At 36.0% G+C, this 14,095-nt stretch overlaps 1 protein-coding gene across 2 annotated transcripts; it reads right to left on the bottom strand.

The window, feature by feature from the left end:
- Positions 1-2,725: 2,725 nt before the first annotated feature.
- LOC142341698 (translocating chain-associated membrane protein 1-like 1) lies at positions 2,726-11,195 on the bottom strand. Of its 2 annotated transcripts, XM_075392856.1 has the most exons (14): positions 11,041-11,195; positions 10,910-10,967; positions 10,712-10,845; positions 10,527-10,643; positions 10,399-10,457; positions 10,170-10,200; positions 10,044-10,097; positions 9,869-9,939; positions 9,692-9,802; positions 9,553-9,624; positions 9,407-9,478; positions 8,917-9,131; positions 4,981-5,004; positions 2,726-3,333 (listed from the first exon to the last, which is right to left on the bottom strand). In XM_075392856.1, exons 1-14 carry the CDS (start codon positions 11,182-11,184, stop codon positions 3,221-3,223), a joined length of 1,275 nt encoding a protein of 424 aa, XP_075248971.1. In that variant the 5' UTR covers positions 11,185-11,195; the 3' UTR covers positions 2,726-3,220. The 2 variants fall into 2 exon arrangements, with proteins under 2 accessions (XP_075248971.1, XP_075248979.1); XM_075392864.1 differs by lacking the exon at positions 4,981-5,004.
- Between the last annotated feature and the right edge of the window lie 2,900 nt (positions 11,196-14,095).

Here is a 14,095-nt window from a genome sequence, read left to right as displayed (position 1 = left end):
ACAACTCTATTCTTGTTATTTACTTTATATCTTGTTTTAAACACACTTCAAAAATCATCGATTAAGAGACACTCCTTAAATACTCCTTTCGAGTCGTAAAAAGTCAGCGCCCATGCACAATTCAGAGACACGATTATGAAAAAAGACAGCGCACCAATATGGTTCAAATTCTTTTAATTGTAATAGGTGATAAATCTCTAATTTTCTTTTCCAATTGCCCTAAAATATGGATTTGAGTGAGTTTTTGAAGTTTCTGGCTCTTGCATACTCAAGATAACCAGTTGATGAGTTTACCTACCTCTTTGAAGCGTTCATTTTGTATTTCAAAATTGGTTAAATATAGTATTTCAGTCATTTTTAATCAGATTAGTTGAGTTTTTTTCACTTACTAACTGGTTATCAATTTTTATTGTTTAGCTTTAGGAAACGATAGAATCAGCCGAAATTTAGTGAGGCTAGCTTTAGCTTAATTGAATAGGCGTGAGGTGAGCGCAGCGGGGGGGCGGGGGCGCAACAAATGGCGCGGGCGAGTCTTTGGCTGCACGGGACCCTTACTGCAGGGGTGGGGATTGGGGGGGGGGGGGGGTGAAGTGTTGTGGGCTGCGGGTGGGGGAGCTCAAACTCTAAGAAAAGCCCTTCACACCATAAGTTTAAGTCTCCAAAACAATTTCTGTGAATCGCATACTTGGATACTAGTGAGCTGAGAAAACTGAGCTAGCATGGATAGTTTTCTTTTGCTCTTCACTTGGTTCGGATAAGATTACTTTGTAATTTCTGTTCTAAGCAGCTGTTATTTGTATAAGCACAAAACCATTGAGCCTATTTGGACAGAATGGTCAAAACCAGTTTTCCATTTTGCAGCGCAAGCTTTAACGCAAAATTTTGCATCGCTTTAACGCAAACCGTCTGAGCCAGGCGAAAAATTTGATAAGCTGAACGGAATATTGCTAGTGAAAGTATAAATCTTATGCTTTTAGCCGTTCCAATACGTAAACTTTACGTTGAGCTGTTTTTTTATTAAAAAAACTTTGTTTTCTGTTCATTTGACACTTGTGAGATCTTAAATTTTACACATTCTTAAGGGTAAATCTGAACCATTCACTCATCAGATGTCACCGTTCGACAGCTGTTCCATTGAAGAGAGATTAACACTTAACACCAAATTAAATTCAACGTTAAAGTGGCTAAATAAAAGCTTTCGATCAATTTTCATGTGCATTAATTTAGGTTAAATACCAACATAGCTAAATCACTCACTCAAAACACGTCAGAGAAACATTAAGCGAAAATTGAATAAAGAACAAAAAACTTAGAAAAATGGAAACTTGTACTACTTGTACTATTCTTTAGCCAAAATTCCAATATCTAGCTTTCAACTAGTCAGTTCATAGCATCAACACCTATAGAACAATATTCAATTAAGAACTGATTGAGAAAAATTTCAGCAAAAGGCTAAATATCAATTGTAGTAAAAAACTAAAAAACTATCAACTAGTTCATATTTACCCTAATTTCGTCAAGAAAACAAGCTCGAAACAATCAATCAAAACAAAAAAACAACCAAAAACTGAAGATACAATTAATTCTTTTTACAAAATCACCGAAACACAAAAAATGGGAAGAACAAAATCCGTATAAATTTTTGCTTTAGAATGTCATAGATTTTTCCAAACTTGCGATTAATAATCGGATACGTGAAAGCATTACTTCTTATTGAAAAATGGGAGTTCAATCTAAAACACTGCTTCAGAAAAATCCAAACCTGATCAAAAAACTTCAAGAAAATTTCTTCACAGATCTTTTCTTGCACTCTTTCGGAAAACGAAAAGTAAAGAAAACAACTCTATTCTTGATATTTACTTTATATCTTGTCTTAAACACACTCCAAAAATCATCGATTAAGAGACACTCCTCAAATACTCCTTTCGAGTCTTAAAAAGTCAGCGCCCATGCACAATTCAGAGACTGGATTATGAAAAAAGACAGCGCACCAATATGATTCAAATTCTTTGAATTGTAATAACTGATAAATCTCTAATTTTCTCTTCCAATTGCCCTATAATATGGATTTGAGCAGCCTTTTTGGACAGAATGGTCAAAAACAGTAGTCTATTTTGCAGCGCATGCTTTAACGAAAATTTTGCATCGCAAGCTTTAACGCAAATCGTCTGTGAGCCAGGCGAAAAATTTGATAAGCTACTGAACAGAATATTGCTAGTGAAAGCACAAATCTTATGCTTTCAGCCATTCCAATATCTTAACTTTAAGTTGAGCTGTTTTTTTTTAAAAAAAACTTTGTTTTCTGTTCCTTTGACACTAGTGAGATTTTTAATTTTACACATTCTTAAGTGTAAATCTGAACCATTGACTCATCAGATGTTGCCGTTCGACAGCTGTTCCATTGAAGAGAGGTTAACACCAAATTAAATTCAACGTTATAGTGGCTAAATAAAAGCTTTCGATCACTTTTCATGTACATTAATTTAGGTTAAATACCAACATAGATCACAATACGACGATAATGTCAAAGACTGCGAAAAACCAGCACCTAAATTAAATCATTAGAGAAACAAAAAACAAAGACTATTATTTATAATACAACTAGCGCCCGGTTGTTACAAATCGTAGCAGAGCTTCAATGCAAGCTAATATTTTTGAATATATATATATATATATATATATATATATATATATATATATATATATATCTCACTTGAGAAGCAATCAGCCCTAAACCTATCTACGATTCATAATTCAGAAATAATAAATACTCAATTGATGACAGTGATTTAATAGATTAATACTATTACACCATATAAAGACAAAGTATCAAGGCAAAATCAAATGGAACAAATTTAGCTTACTTAGCGAGACATTGAAGGTTATTTGCGCAGCAGATTACACATTTACAATAAAACACGTCAGCTTAGACAGATAGCACAACTGTTTATTATAGTTTTCCAATGAATAAACGCACTGGTTTTAGTCATCGTTTTAACGATCTTAGATCAGTGAAGTCAGAGTATATTATAAACTTGTTTCAAATCTTTGTTTGCTTAAACTTTTCTGGAAAATACTTCCAGCTTTGTTCCCGTTCATTAAGCATATGTATGTACATAGGGGGTAACTACTGAGTGTCAACACAAACAACTTTAGTAAACAAGTAATGTGCAACTCTGTTTCCTCGTCTGGCGAACATTTATCGAGATTCCACTTTCCGTTACTTGACTTTGGCCGAAGTTGATTGGTTGCCTCGGGACCGAAGCTGATTTGACTGAATAGGAGAAGATACTCCATTCTGCGTGCCTGTTGTATATCCATTACTTTTGTTCTCTAAACAGATGTCAACACTTATTCTATCACAATGAATGAAAGTAACTCACTTCCGACTGACTTCAGACACATTGCTCTCAAACGGGGATTAGGGGTGTCATTATATTTTACATAAACGTCAACATTTAAAAACGGCAGTATCAAAAAATTTGTGTTCATTGCCAAATCAAATGAAATAGATTGACTATGGACGCTACTAGTTGCACAGGTATCGCAATTCAGTTCAGCTGCGTAAAATTAACAATGAGAGGGATTTAGAGAACCCAGGGCACGATTTTATCGGTCACTAAAACTTCGAGGCAGAGAGCTTAGCATGAAAGATTGAAATTAGACTTAAAGTTAGTAATTTTTCCTCCCTAATTTTGCCTAACACCATATTAGGGCAAAAAATTGGACTTAGTTAGAAATCTAAATTTTGACAGCTGAATAAAACCGCTATAAATAATCGGATGCTTCGCTATCGGAGACGGAGAGGTTTCGTTTATTTCAACTCCTGTATATTTTCAAATTTTTCTTACTAATCTGCAAAGTCGTACTCTTAATTTCAATTTCAAATGAAATTCAACTTTCGTACTCTTTGGTTCTCTAAATACGTTAGAACAAAGTCCCCTTCAGGTCCCGTGCCCAGCACTCGGGCGTAAGATTTTGTTCTAACATATACTTAGATCACGCGAATTTACGAAATCTTTTGTATGACACTATCGCACTAAAATCAAGCACATAGGCCAAATAATGACTACATAGTTTGCTTGAGGGCAATTAACCAGGTTAAGTGCACACCAACAGTTATTACGGATATATTAACTATCTGCTTCCTTTTCCTCCCAGCAGTTTGGTAACAACTTAATGGTGCATTTTCAAAGCCATTTGGAATTCAAGTGCGTTTTTTAATTGAGGGTCTTACCCTTTACAGTACCCTCTCTCATGGTATAGGGTGGTATATGTTAAATGACTACTAAGCTGGGCTGGGGGGGGGGGGGGGGTACAATTGTTGATATTCATAGGTTGACTGAGTTCAAATTTGAAGTCCCAAATTTCTTTAAAAAAATCTTATTTACAAACAAATCTTACACTTCAGAAAATTAATTTAATAAACAGCTTTTGAAAAACAAAATTTAATTTTCTCCAAATGGATTTCCGATTTTATGCTACCGTGCTTATCATATTTGATAACAACTTGAGGTCTTCTAAAAATGCCGCGCCATGAGCGTTTAATGATTTCTAAAATAAGTTTTCAGTTAACAACAAAATACCCACATAGTTAAAACCTCATGGAGTAAGCGCCTAAAATTTTCTGATATTGGTCAAAACATACACACATTAGATTATGTTGTTCAGGTGTGAGGAATAGGAAACAGTTCCGAGTTTTACATGATGATCAGGGATTAAAACCGATTCACAATTGCCAAATGGAATGTCATGAAGCCACTAGTTAGAAATTTAGAGGTACTTTATGTACATCGAATGACCATTCACCAGATATTCAGTGGCTAATATGTAATGGCCGTTACTTTATCTGATATTCATTTGTACCAACAGTTAGTTCACGCCAGACGTTCTTCAATCAAATGTTATAAGTATTAGTAGTATTTGAGTTAACAGATAGACATTTGGGATGAGAATTGTATAGACGGGTCAAGACATTACTCTGAGCAGCAGCTTTAGTCTTCTCTAAAAAGAAATATGTCAAACAGTTATGTTGAGATTCCTATCAGTGTAACATACCCGGCAAATTGCCGGAAAATAGCCGCCGATGACCCGCTTGACGCACATAGGGATTGAAACAGAAAAGAAATAAAAATTGACAGAATTTGTTTCTAAGTTTGAAAAAGTGTTTGTATTTTGCGTGAAGTTTCAGTTAGATTCTAAAATTAAAATTCTTTCAGCTTCTAAGCTGAAGGCTATTAATCAATGTTAATGCCAGCTAGCAATCGCTCCAATAAACTTTGATAACATAAGGCACCATGACTTAATGACCTGGCTTTATCGGATTATCCCGTTTCTTTTGATTTTGCTCTTTTGACATTGACCGTAATCACTAAATTGCGTAATTCAATGCGTGAAAAAACTTAAAATCCATTAAATTGCAACAGTCAGTGAGGTAAGTCACGAGTCAAGCGTGAAAATCGTGACTAAAATAAAACAAAAAACGTGATCAAATGCGAATTCTAAAAAAGTATAGCGCCTAAATAATAGCCATGGTGAGGCTTAAGGCAGCTATTAAAAACAATCAGCCTGAAAAAACAGCACGCGATTAAAAACCAATCGCATAGCAAAAATTTTCTCACACCTACATTTCGCGCTCTGTTTCAAAAGAAGGCATGAACAAAATATCCACTCTCTTTTCTCCGCTCCTCGAATTCCTTCACAAAAAAACGGCTTTTTCAAACTTTATTCACTCCCTGAACATCTCGTTTTCTTGCTCGCATACTTATCAAGGAAAGAAAACCAAAACGCCTCTTCTTCGTAAAAACATAGAACAAGTCCTGAACTACAATTCTTACAATTTTCATTGACAAATCACTAGGCTGAGAATGGAAAAGGAATGATTTCGGAAAAACCATTTAGAAAAAACGATCAATAAATCGATAGAAGTAAAAAAAAGTTGAAAAAAAGGTGAACAAAATCATCGCTTCAATTTGACTTCAAAAATATGAAGAATTGTGAAGAGATCTTAAAAAAGTGCTCCCCAATACAATTCAAATTCTTTGAATTGTTTAAATTGTTTAAAAAATAGGGTAATTATAATAGCCGGCTGAGATGAGGGCCGTTATTGATAAAGGTGTAGAATTAATTCAAGTGGGCAATTCAGTCGATATTGAAAGATCATAAACGTAAGATCATAAAACAAGGTGTGAAGATCATGAAAAAGACAGCACTCCAAAATAATTCAAATTCTTTGGATTTTAAACACAAAAAGCAGGCCAATAACATCTCCGCTTAGCTGTCACTATCGTAGCTATTAGAAAAACTTTATCAGTGCTCTAAATGAATTCGCAATTTTAGTTAATTATCATTCTGCTGTATTCAGCTTCTTTTACGGCTTTTAAATTTAAAAACAATCAACTAAACGTCGGAAGAATTGCTCTCGAACGACTATTGGGAGCTCTAATCAATTGCAACCTGCTTCAATCGGGTTCGGGGGAAGGGGAGGGCCTAAATGGGACTAAGAAGTTCTTAATAGTGGGCTTCAAATAACCACAGAGGTTAACATATACCACTATTCACATTTAAAGTAAAAAAATGACACCAGTTTTGGGCGCACTTTTCATTTGACTTTTAGTATTAAATTGCCACCAAATGAGTTCAGCTGCTTGAAATTTTGATTGGGAGAGAATTCTAGATCACACGAAACGCAAAAAGTCAAGGGCGTAAAAGTCAATCGAGAAGTCAAAACCGTCCAGCGAAAATTTTGCATAAAGACACACACGTTTGCAACAATTGCTAAGATAAAAAAAACTAATACCAATTATCATTTGCTCTGATGAGCTTAGAAGAAAACTGACCAGCATCTGACCAGGATAATTGCCCAGGAAAATTGCTCTCAAAAGTCTGCTGATATAGCGTGAATTGTAGCCAATTTCAGCCGGTGGCTACAAATTGAAAGATTTTAAATGATGCTATCAGCTCTTTATTAACCACAAATTTCGGCAATATTTTCATTTGAATTTGAGAAATGAACTGCTTCCAAGGGAGTTGAGCTGCTTAAAAATGTGAGAAAAAGCAAAATTCAATCATAGCCGCCAGCTTGCCGGAAAATAGCTGCGATAGACTCTTGTGGCCTTCCATGGAATTGAAACAACTAAAGAAATAAAATAGACAGATTGGCCACCAGTCCTTTAATAGATCACTAGAATTCTGGGCTAGATTCGGACTGTCGCTTTTATGAAACACACGCTCTATAAGGAAAAGCCCTAATAGAGATTTTTCAAAAATAACTATCCGAACTTGAAAACTAAAGACTAATATTCAAGAAAATACATTTGGTACTTCTTAGATGCACACTGTTGATCTTTAACTAGTAAATGTTCATAAAAATTAAAGTTCATTAAGTGAGTTCAGAAGTCAATTTCTGAGTGAGCTAAGTCGAGCAATTGACCTAAAAGCAAAAAATGAGGTCACGCACACAAATTTTTACTAACTGCAAAGCAGTAGAAGTCACTGAAACTGAAAAAGTCAATGGTCCCAAGAATCATCGATGGAGACGACGAAATAAAGAACCATAGCAGGACAATTCCTTGCGTACAAATCAAGGAATTTTTGTTGACAAAACAAAAAACTAGACCTAGAACGGACTATGCGTGAAATGGGAAAATCAGCTAAATAATCAGATAAAAAAATAGAAAATCAATGCCAAAATGCCACATGTGAACAAAAACCACTAGCGAGAGATGGAAATTTGGTTCAAACAAAAACCTAGGCCTAGAATAAGCTATGAATGGATTGGGAAAACCATTTACAAAAAAAAATCCGATCCAAAAAATCAAAAACATAGCTAGCAGGTTGCCAGAAAATAGCCGCAATAGCTTCGTAGATCTGCAGTCTAAAAAAACGGTAACAAAGACAGACCAAAAGGATAGTCTTTTCATTGAAGGCTGAAAATGTTATATTTTGATTAAGAATCTGTATAAGTTATTGCTGCCTCTATTAGTTAATCTCAAATAACCCATATTAAGAGTGACACATTCGCTTGACCTTATTTCTTTCAATAAAAGTAAATAAAAGTCAATTTCTGAGTAAGGAAGTCATTTTTGAGAGTGAGGTAACTCACGCTTGACCAAAAACTTTATCACGCGAGTGAACAAAAAACTCGCTTTACTAAGAGCGAAAACATGACGTCACGCACGCACTTTAGTTGAAATTGCATGAACGAATGAACAAAAAGCAGATTTGAAGTGGTTGTGACGTCATATTGTCGTAACAAAAATCTTGACGACGAAACAAAAAACCAAGAGAAGACCAATAATAGCCCCAGCTATTGCTGTGCCGCTATTAAAAACAGTAAAAATCTAAGTAAAATTGCCGCATGTGAACAAAAAACCACTAGCGAGAAAGCGCTGTTGTCCAAACACCGTTTTCTCACTCTACTTTAAAATTAGAGTAAAAAAATTCACGTCGCCAAACCAATCGCTTTTCCGCTCCACTTCCTGTTTCGGTGTGACCAAAATCACTACTCAAATTTGACTTCAAAATTCATGAAAATAGGTAAACAGATCTTAAAAAAAGACAGTGCCCCAATACAATTCAAATTTTTTGAATTGTAAAAAAAACACGATGTCCCCAATAATAGCCGCTATCGCTCCGCGGCTATTAAAAAACGATTAAGCAAAATACACAAGGAGACCCAAATATTTCCTGCAAACCTGCGTTCGAGAGCAATTAATAAATAGGCGCAATTATTTCACTTCAGATAGACGGATAATCTATAAATGAGATTGATATCTATACAATCGAGGGCAAACTTATCTTCTTGCATTCCGCACAAAGTCAGCCCCAAGTGCAAAACAACAAAGCAGCTATGTTAGAATTTATCGGCTTCAAGCAAAACAACCTCAGGTATTAAAGACTCATGATTATATTTACTTCGTGTCTTCTTTGGGGTGTTCTCAGCAGTGTTGGGTTGTGTGTTCCCTTCAGCGCCCTCTTCGCTGGAGTCGATAAGTTCCCCCTCTGCAAACGCTAACCTGTCTTGGGCCTCCCTACCAATCTGCCTATCTCTGATGTACTTTAGCTGGAACTGGATGAAGTTCCACATCAACCACGTCTGCAACCCAAACACTCCCACCAGACAAACCAGCCTGCCATGAAATGACAGCTTCTTATCAAAAAGTCAACCCCTTATTGGTAGAATTTTGATGGAAATGAGCAGTTTTACATCTTCGGAGACCACTTTTCAAAAATTAGAATGGTTTAAACAGTCTAGGTGAAGGCAGAGCTTAGAGGAATAGTATAGAATTTTTCTGGATAGCAAACTCACCATTAAAGAACATTTCATATTTCGGAGAAATCTCAGGAGATAAATAGCTTTCCATTATCGTACGAAATATATTAGACCTAGAAAGAAAAAGATTACCTCACGGCGGACGTATTGAAGTTGCCACTTTTGATATCCATGACCTTAATTTCCGTCTTGCTCAGACCGACCCTGTAACAGTTTCCATATACAATTGACTGTCAAATAATCTATTTTCCACGAACCAAACAAAACTAACAACTTACCAAAAAGTGAGGAACGCGCAAAGGAAGGTTAGAAGACGTCCCATTACAAAACAAAACGCCCAAATACAGAACCTGTCAGCATATACATTCGTGCATAAAGAAACATTAGAATAATGTGAAACCAAAACTCGTAACTTACACTATCTTTGCGACCTCCTCTTTCTCGACAATTTTGAGGAATCGAGCAACATGGAATAAAATTTCGACCGCATAATGGACGCTAATCAGCAGCATAGCAAGTCGGCTGAAGCTAAACATTGCAATCAGAGTTAATAATTGCAGTGATGAACTTAAAATCAAATAGAATAAAAATTACTTGAGAAAATAAGCAGCTGTGAGGAACACCAGATAGAGAGAAGAATAGGTTATCTGCTGAGGCATATCTTCCTAAACATGCACTTGAAACTCTAATCGGAACAATGATTTAAAAAAAATTGAATTGCTGTCTTTATTGCTATTTGATTTCAGGTGTCTAAAACATTTATTCTTACCTTCCTCACTTTTTGGAAGTAAATTTCGGGGAATATATGAATCCAGTAGGCTATCTAAACAGCAATTCAAAATAATATTTATCCCAACTCATTAACATTTGAATGGCTCAGGTGAAAAAGCGTTACCTGTGCGATGAAAAAGAACTTCTGATGAAGCCTAAATTCAGTCAAAAAGTTAGGGCGTACTAAATAATAATGGTGAAAAACCAGGTTTAAATTGATCTAATCAGTTATAGTTCTCTTCAGTACCATAAGTAACTCCATCATTAAAATTACGCAGATCACTGCATACAAAATTTTGGTCACCAAACAGAATGCAGGAAAAGAATATTAGCGAATTTAAATAAATACTTACACATGGTATTTATGAGGATAATCGTCCCACAAGAAAGAAATAGACAACGGAAACTTTTCCTGAAACAGATGACTTAAAATCTCGGTTCAAGGACTTTAGAAGTATCTAAATCAGTAAATAAATATTACCATGTAAAATATATAACCCACTAGAGCCAGGGATACAGCATAGAATATTCCCAACTGGGCGCTTTCATTGAACTTGCTCAGCTTGCTCTTGGAAAGATGAGATTTCTTTAAAAGTTTCTAAAAAATTAACAAACTGACATGACTGAACTCGGAGGAAGAATGGCAAATTAGAAACGACTTCTCACATCCAAAAGGTATTCCTGAATAAGAGCATGGGCGACTATGCATCCAACAGAGTAATACAAAATGTTGCACCAGTCAAGCGGACCGCTGACAAAATAGTTGAACGTGTGGGGTCTCTCGTGCAAAATTGATATATCTAAAAAAGGGGCAAATAGAATTGATGAGTCTTCTTTAGATGAAAAACTAAAATACCCACTCACTTTCGGTTGATATGTTGTAGTTCAAAAACAAAACTTTAGATGCCATGTGATTTGTAGGCTAAAACAAAGGAATTCAATCTGATCCATTGAATACATTAAGTGTTCAGTCGTTGATTTAATCCTATACAAACCTGAAAAACCATGCCAATAAAAAATAGGACCATTATGGTCACTGCTATATCGCCATGATTCTGTATGAAAAACTCATGGCTGGGAAAAGTTGCAGCCTTACTACTCTTCTTCTTCTGTACCATTATACAAAATCTAAAACACATCCGAGACTAATGAAACGGCTTGATGAAACATGTAGCTTCAATTTTTTTCAAGATACCACAGAAAAACGAGAGCAAAAAGTACTGAAATACCGTTATGTCTCACGTTGATATAGACTCAAGTCCTGCCCTCAAAAAACCTTCAGCTAGATTGAGGCATCCTCAGTTGCGATAAATCCTGGGATCTTTTCCGTTTGTGCCCCCCCCCCCCCGTTACAAAGCAGATGTCATTACATAGTAAATCATTATGTAAAAACATGGCACGTGCGTCTGGGGGTGCAAATAATATGCACCTACTAAGCTGGCGGGTGGGCACAAACGGAGAGCCACATCCTGAAACAAGGAGGCTCGTTTATGTGTTCGCTCATGATGTTCCGACACATATCGTCCACATATGATTTAATTTTTTACCAAATCAAGGTCGTAGTATTGAAGCCACAAAACCATTAGTTGAAACTTGAAACCAGCAAAAGAAATTTATTTTTGTTTCATCTCGAAGAGGATTGTATCAGTCATTTACGAGATTTTCGTATTTTCATTTCGACAGAATTAACGTTGAAATGTGATGACAATCAAACTATCGCCAATGCTGTTAAACATAGCCGGCAGATTGCCGGAAAATAGCGTCGATTAAGTGAAACAACTAAAGAAATAAGACATTGACAATTTTGTACGTGAATTATGCGAGAATAAAACAGAGTGTGAGGAGCTTTGTGAAATTTATGCGTCCGGATAATGGTATGCAAAAAATGTACGCGAAACCTCGATGGATAGAGAGGCAAAAAAAGCATGATTACCTTAAAGCCAAGGATTTGCTAGCGGTACCATTTGACAATGGCTACAGGTTCTGTGTGATGAAAAAAGTCGACGTACAGACAAAAACTTGATGATCTGCTAAACTTGGATCAATTTCAGAAAATCAATGGAACAAAAGATGAAATTTTGGTTAAAACTGAAAACCAGATGACAGCCTGCCACAATTGATGAAGCAGGGGAAAAGTACTAAAAAAATTTATCAAAGACTTAGATCAACTGGTTCACAATCAGCGAGGCTTTATGGCCTAGCAAAGATACATAAAAAAGATACACCTCTCCCACCTGTTCTTTCGATACCTGGTAGCGGTCATAAAAACGAACATATTTTTGGCACCATTTTTCCGGAAAGTACCTGGCGCAAACAATGAAACCAACACACACAATGCCAGAAAAGCTTTACAGTCACTCTCTTGAAGCTAACGAGCAGATAGGATCTCTTGACGTATAAATGTTGTACAACGTGGCTGTTGGAGAGGCTATAGCAATTTCTCTAAGAGAACTCTATTCAGGAAACCTAACTCCAGAGATCAAGAGGTCCGCAATGCAAAATTTATTCACGTTAGCGGTGACAAATGTTTATTTTAATTGTAACGGGATATGGTATGTACAATCCGATGGTCTAGCTATGGGTGCACGACTAACTGTAAAACTACCAAACTTGTGGATGAAATCGTTTGATGGATCACTGCAAAAACCAGAGCTCAGTGAGAATATCTCTAAATCTGATCAAAACGGGAATTGCAAACACTGCGACCGGAGAGGGATTTTCCGAAGAAAAGGAAAGGAATGTGAGTCATACAAAAACTGATTTCAGGCAAAATGCCAAATGATAACAAATGAGGAATACGCCTACATGCAAGATGTTCTTTTGATTTGTATGTATTTAAGCAATCAACGGGCAGGGGGTGATAAGTTTGAGGTGATAAAAATTGTTCAAAAGGTATGTGTATGACATTATCTGAACAGTTCGTGGTGACCCAGATGAGTACTCAAAAAATTGCAAAATTACACAAAAACTTGCATTTTACCCTAGAAAGAAGGAACATAGAAGGGGATTTGAGATCTTTTGATATCAACGTAAATGTGAGCAGCGGAAATAATATTACCTCTCATTGGTATCAAAAAACCAAATGACACAAGAATAATACTGAATTTTTGCAGCTGTATACCGCTTCAGCATAGGAAAAAGGAGTTTCAAGGGAGGGTTTACAGGGTTTTTAACGCAACATCTAATTGGCTGGCCTTCGATCAGGCGCTTGAAAAGAATGAAATGCTGGAGCAAATATCGGTATCCAGATGAATGGTCTTCAAAGATAGTCAACCAGACCCAAGAATTTATAATAATTGGCAGTTCAGATTAATTGAAAACAGCACTAAATGAGCAACAGAAAAGCAAGACTAATCCTCATGATAAACCAACAGTTTTTCTACAATACAGAGTCAACATTACTCGAAATTTTGCAAGCAAATTAAAGCAGCTACGTAACTTGCAAGTGGTATTTAAAACGTGAAAATTAACATCATGCCTTCACAACCTGAAGTCATCTTTCCATAGAGACCTGGGATCCCACGTGTTATATGAAACAAAATGTATTGAATGCAGTCCATCTATGTTGGACAGAAAAAGCGGCATGTTACCACTAGGATATCCGAACATCAAAAAAAGAATCACAGGTGGGTGAACATCTTCTTGAATGTAGTGACTCCACGAATGACATTGAATAGGAAATTCTGGATTCCTGTTGCACAAAAGAAAAACTCAATAACATCGAATCAATATACATCAGCAAGTTGAAGCCGAAACTAAACACATGCGATGAATATAAGGGCGGAAGCTCACGCCGAAATACTAGTTCAAATCAAAATTTTGAATTGGGAAAAAAAGGCCACAAAAAGTTTTGTGCATGACAAAATAAAATTTGCAAAACTTCCCACAGAGAGATACTTAAAGCCGATCCGGAATTCACCTAGAAATATAAAGACAAGTTCAGAACCTTGAATAGGAACGTTTTTAAAGAAAATGATAACATAGTTATAAATTGGCCAAACTTTGTATAAAGGCGAATACTTTTTTATGACGTAGAATGGTTTGAACTGT

The sequence above is a fragment of the Convolutriloba macropyga genome, chromosome 1 (genome assembly GCF_964194025.1).
Source record: "Convolutriloba macropyga chromosome 1, txConMacr16.3, whole genome shotgun sequence".
NCBI lineage: Eukaryota > Metazoa > Xenacoelomorpha > Acoela > Convolutidae > Convolutriloba > Convolutriloba macropyga.
The sequence above is the reverse complement of the archived record's forward strand: the minus strand, read 5'-3'. Positions and strand labels throughout refer to the sequence as shown.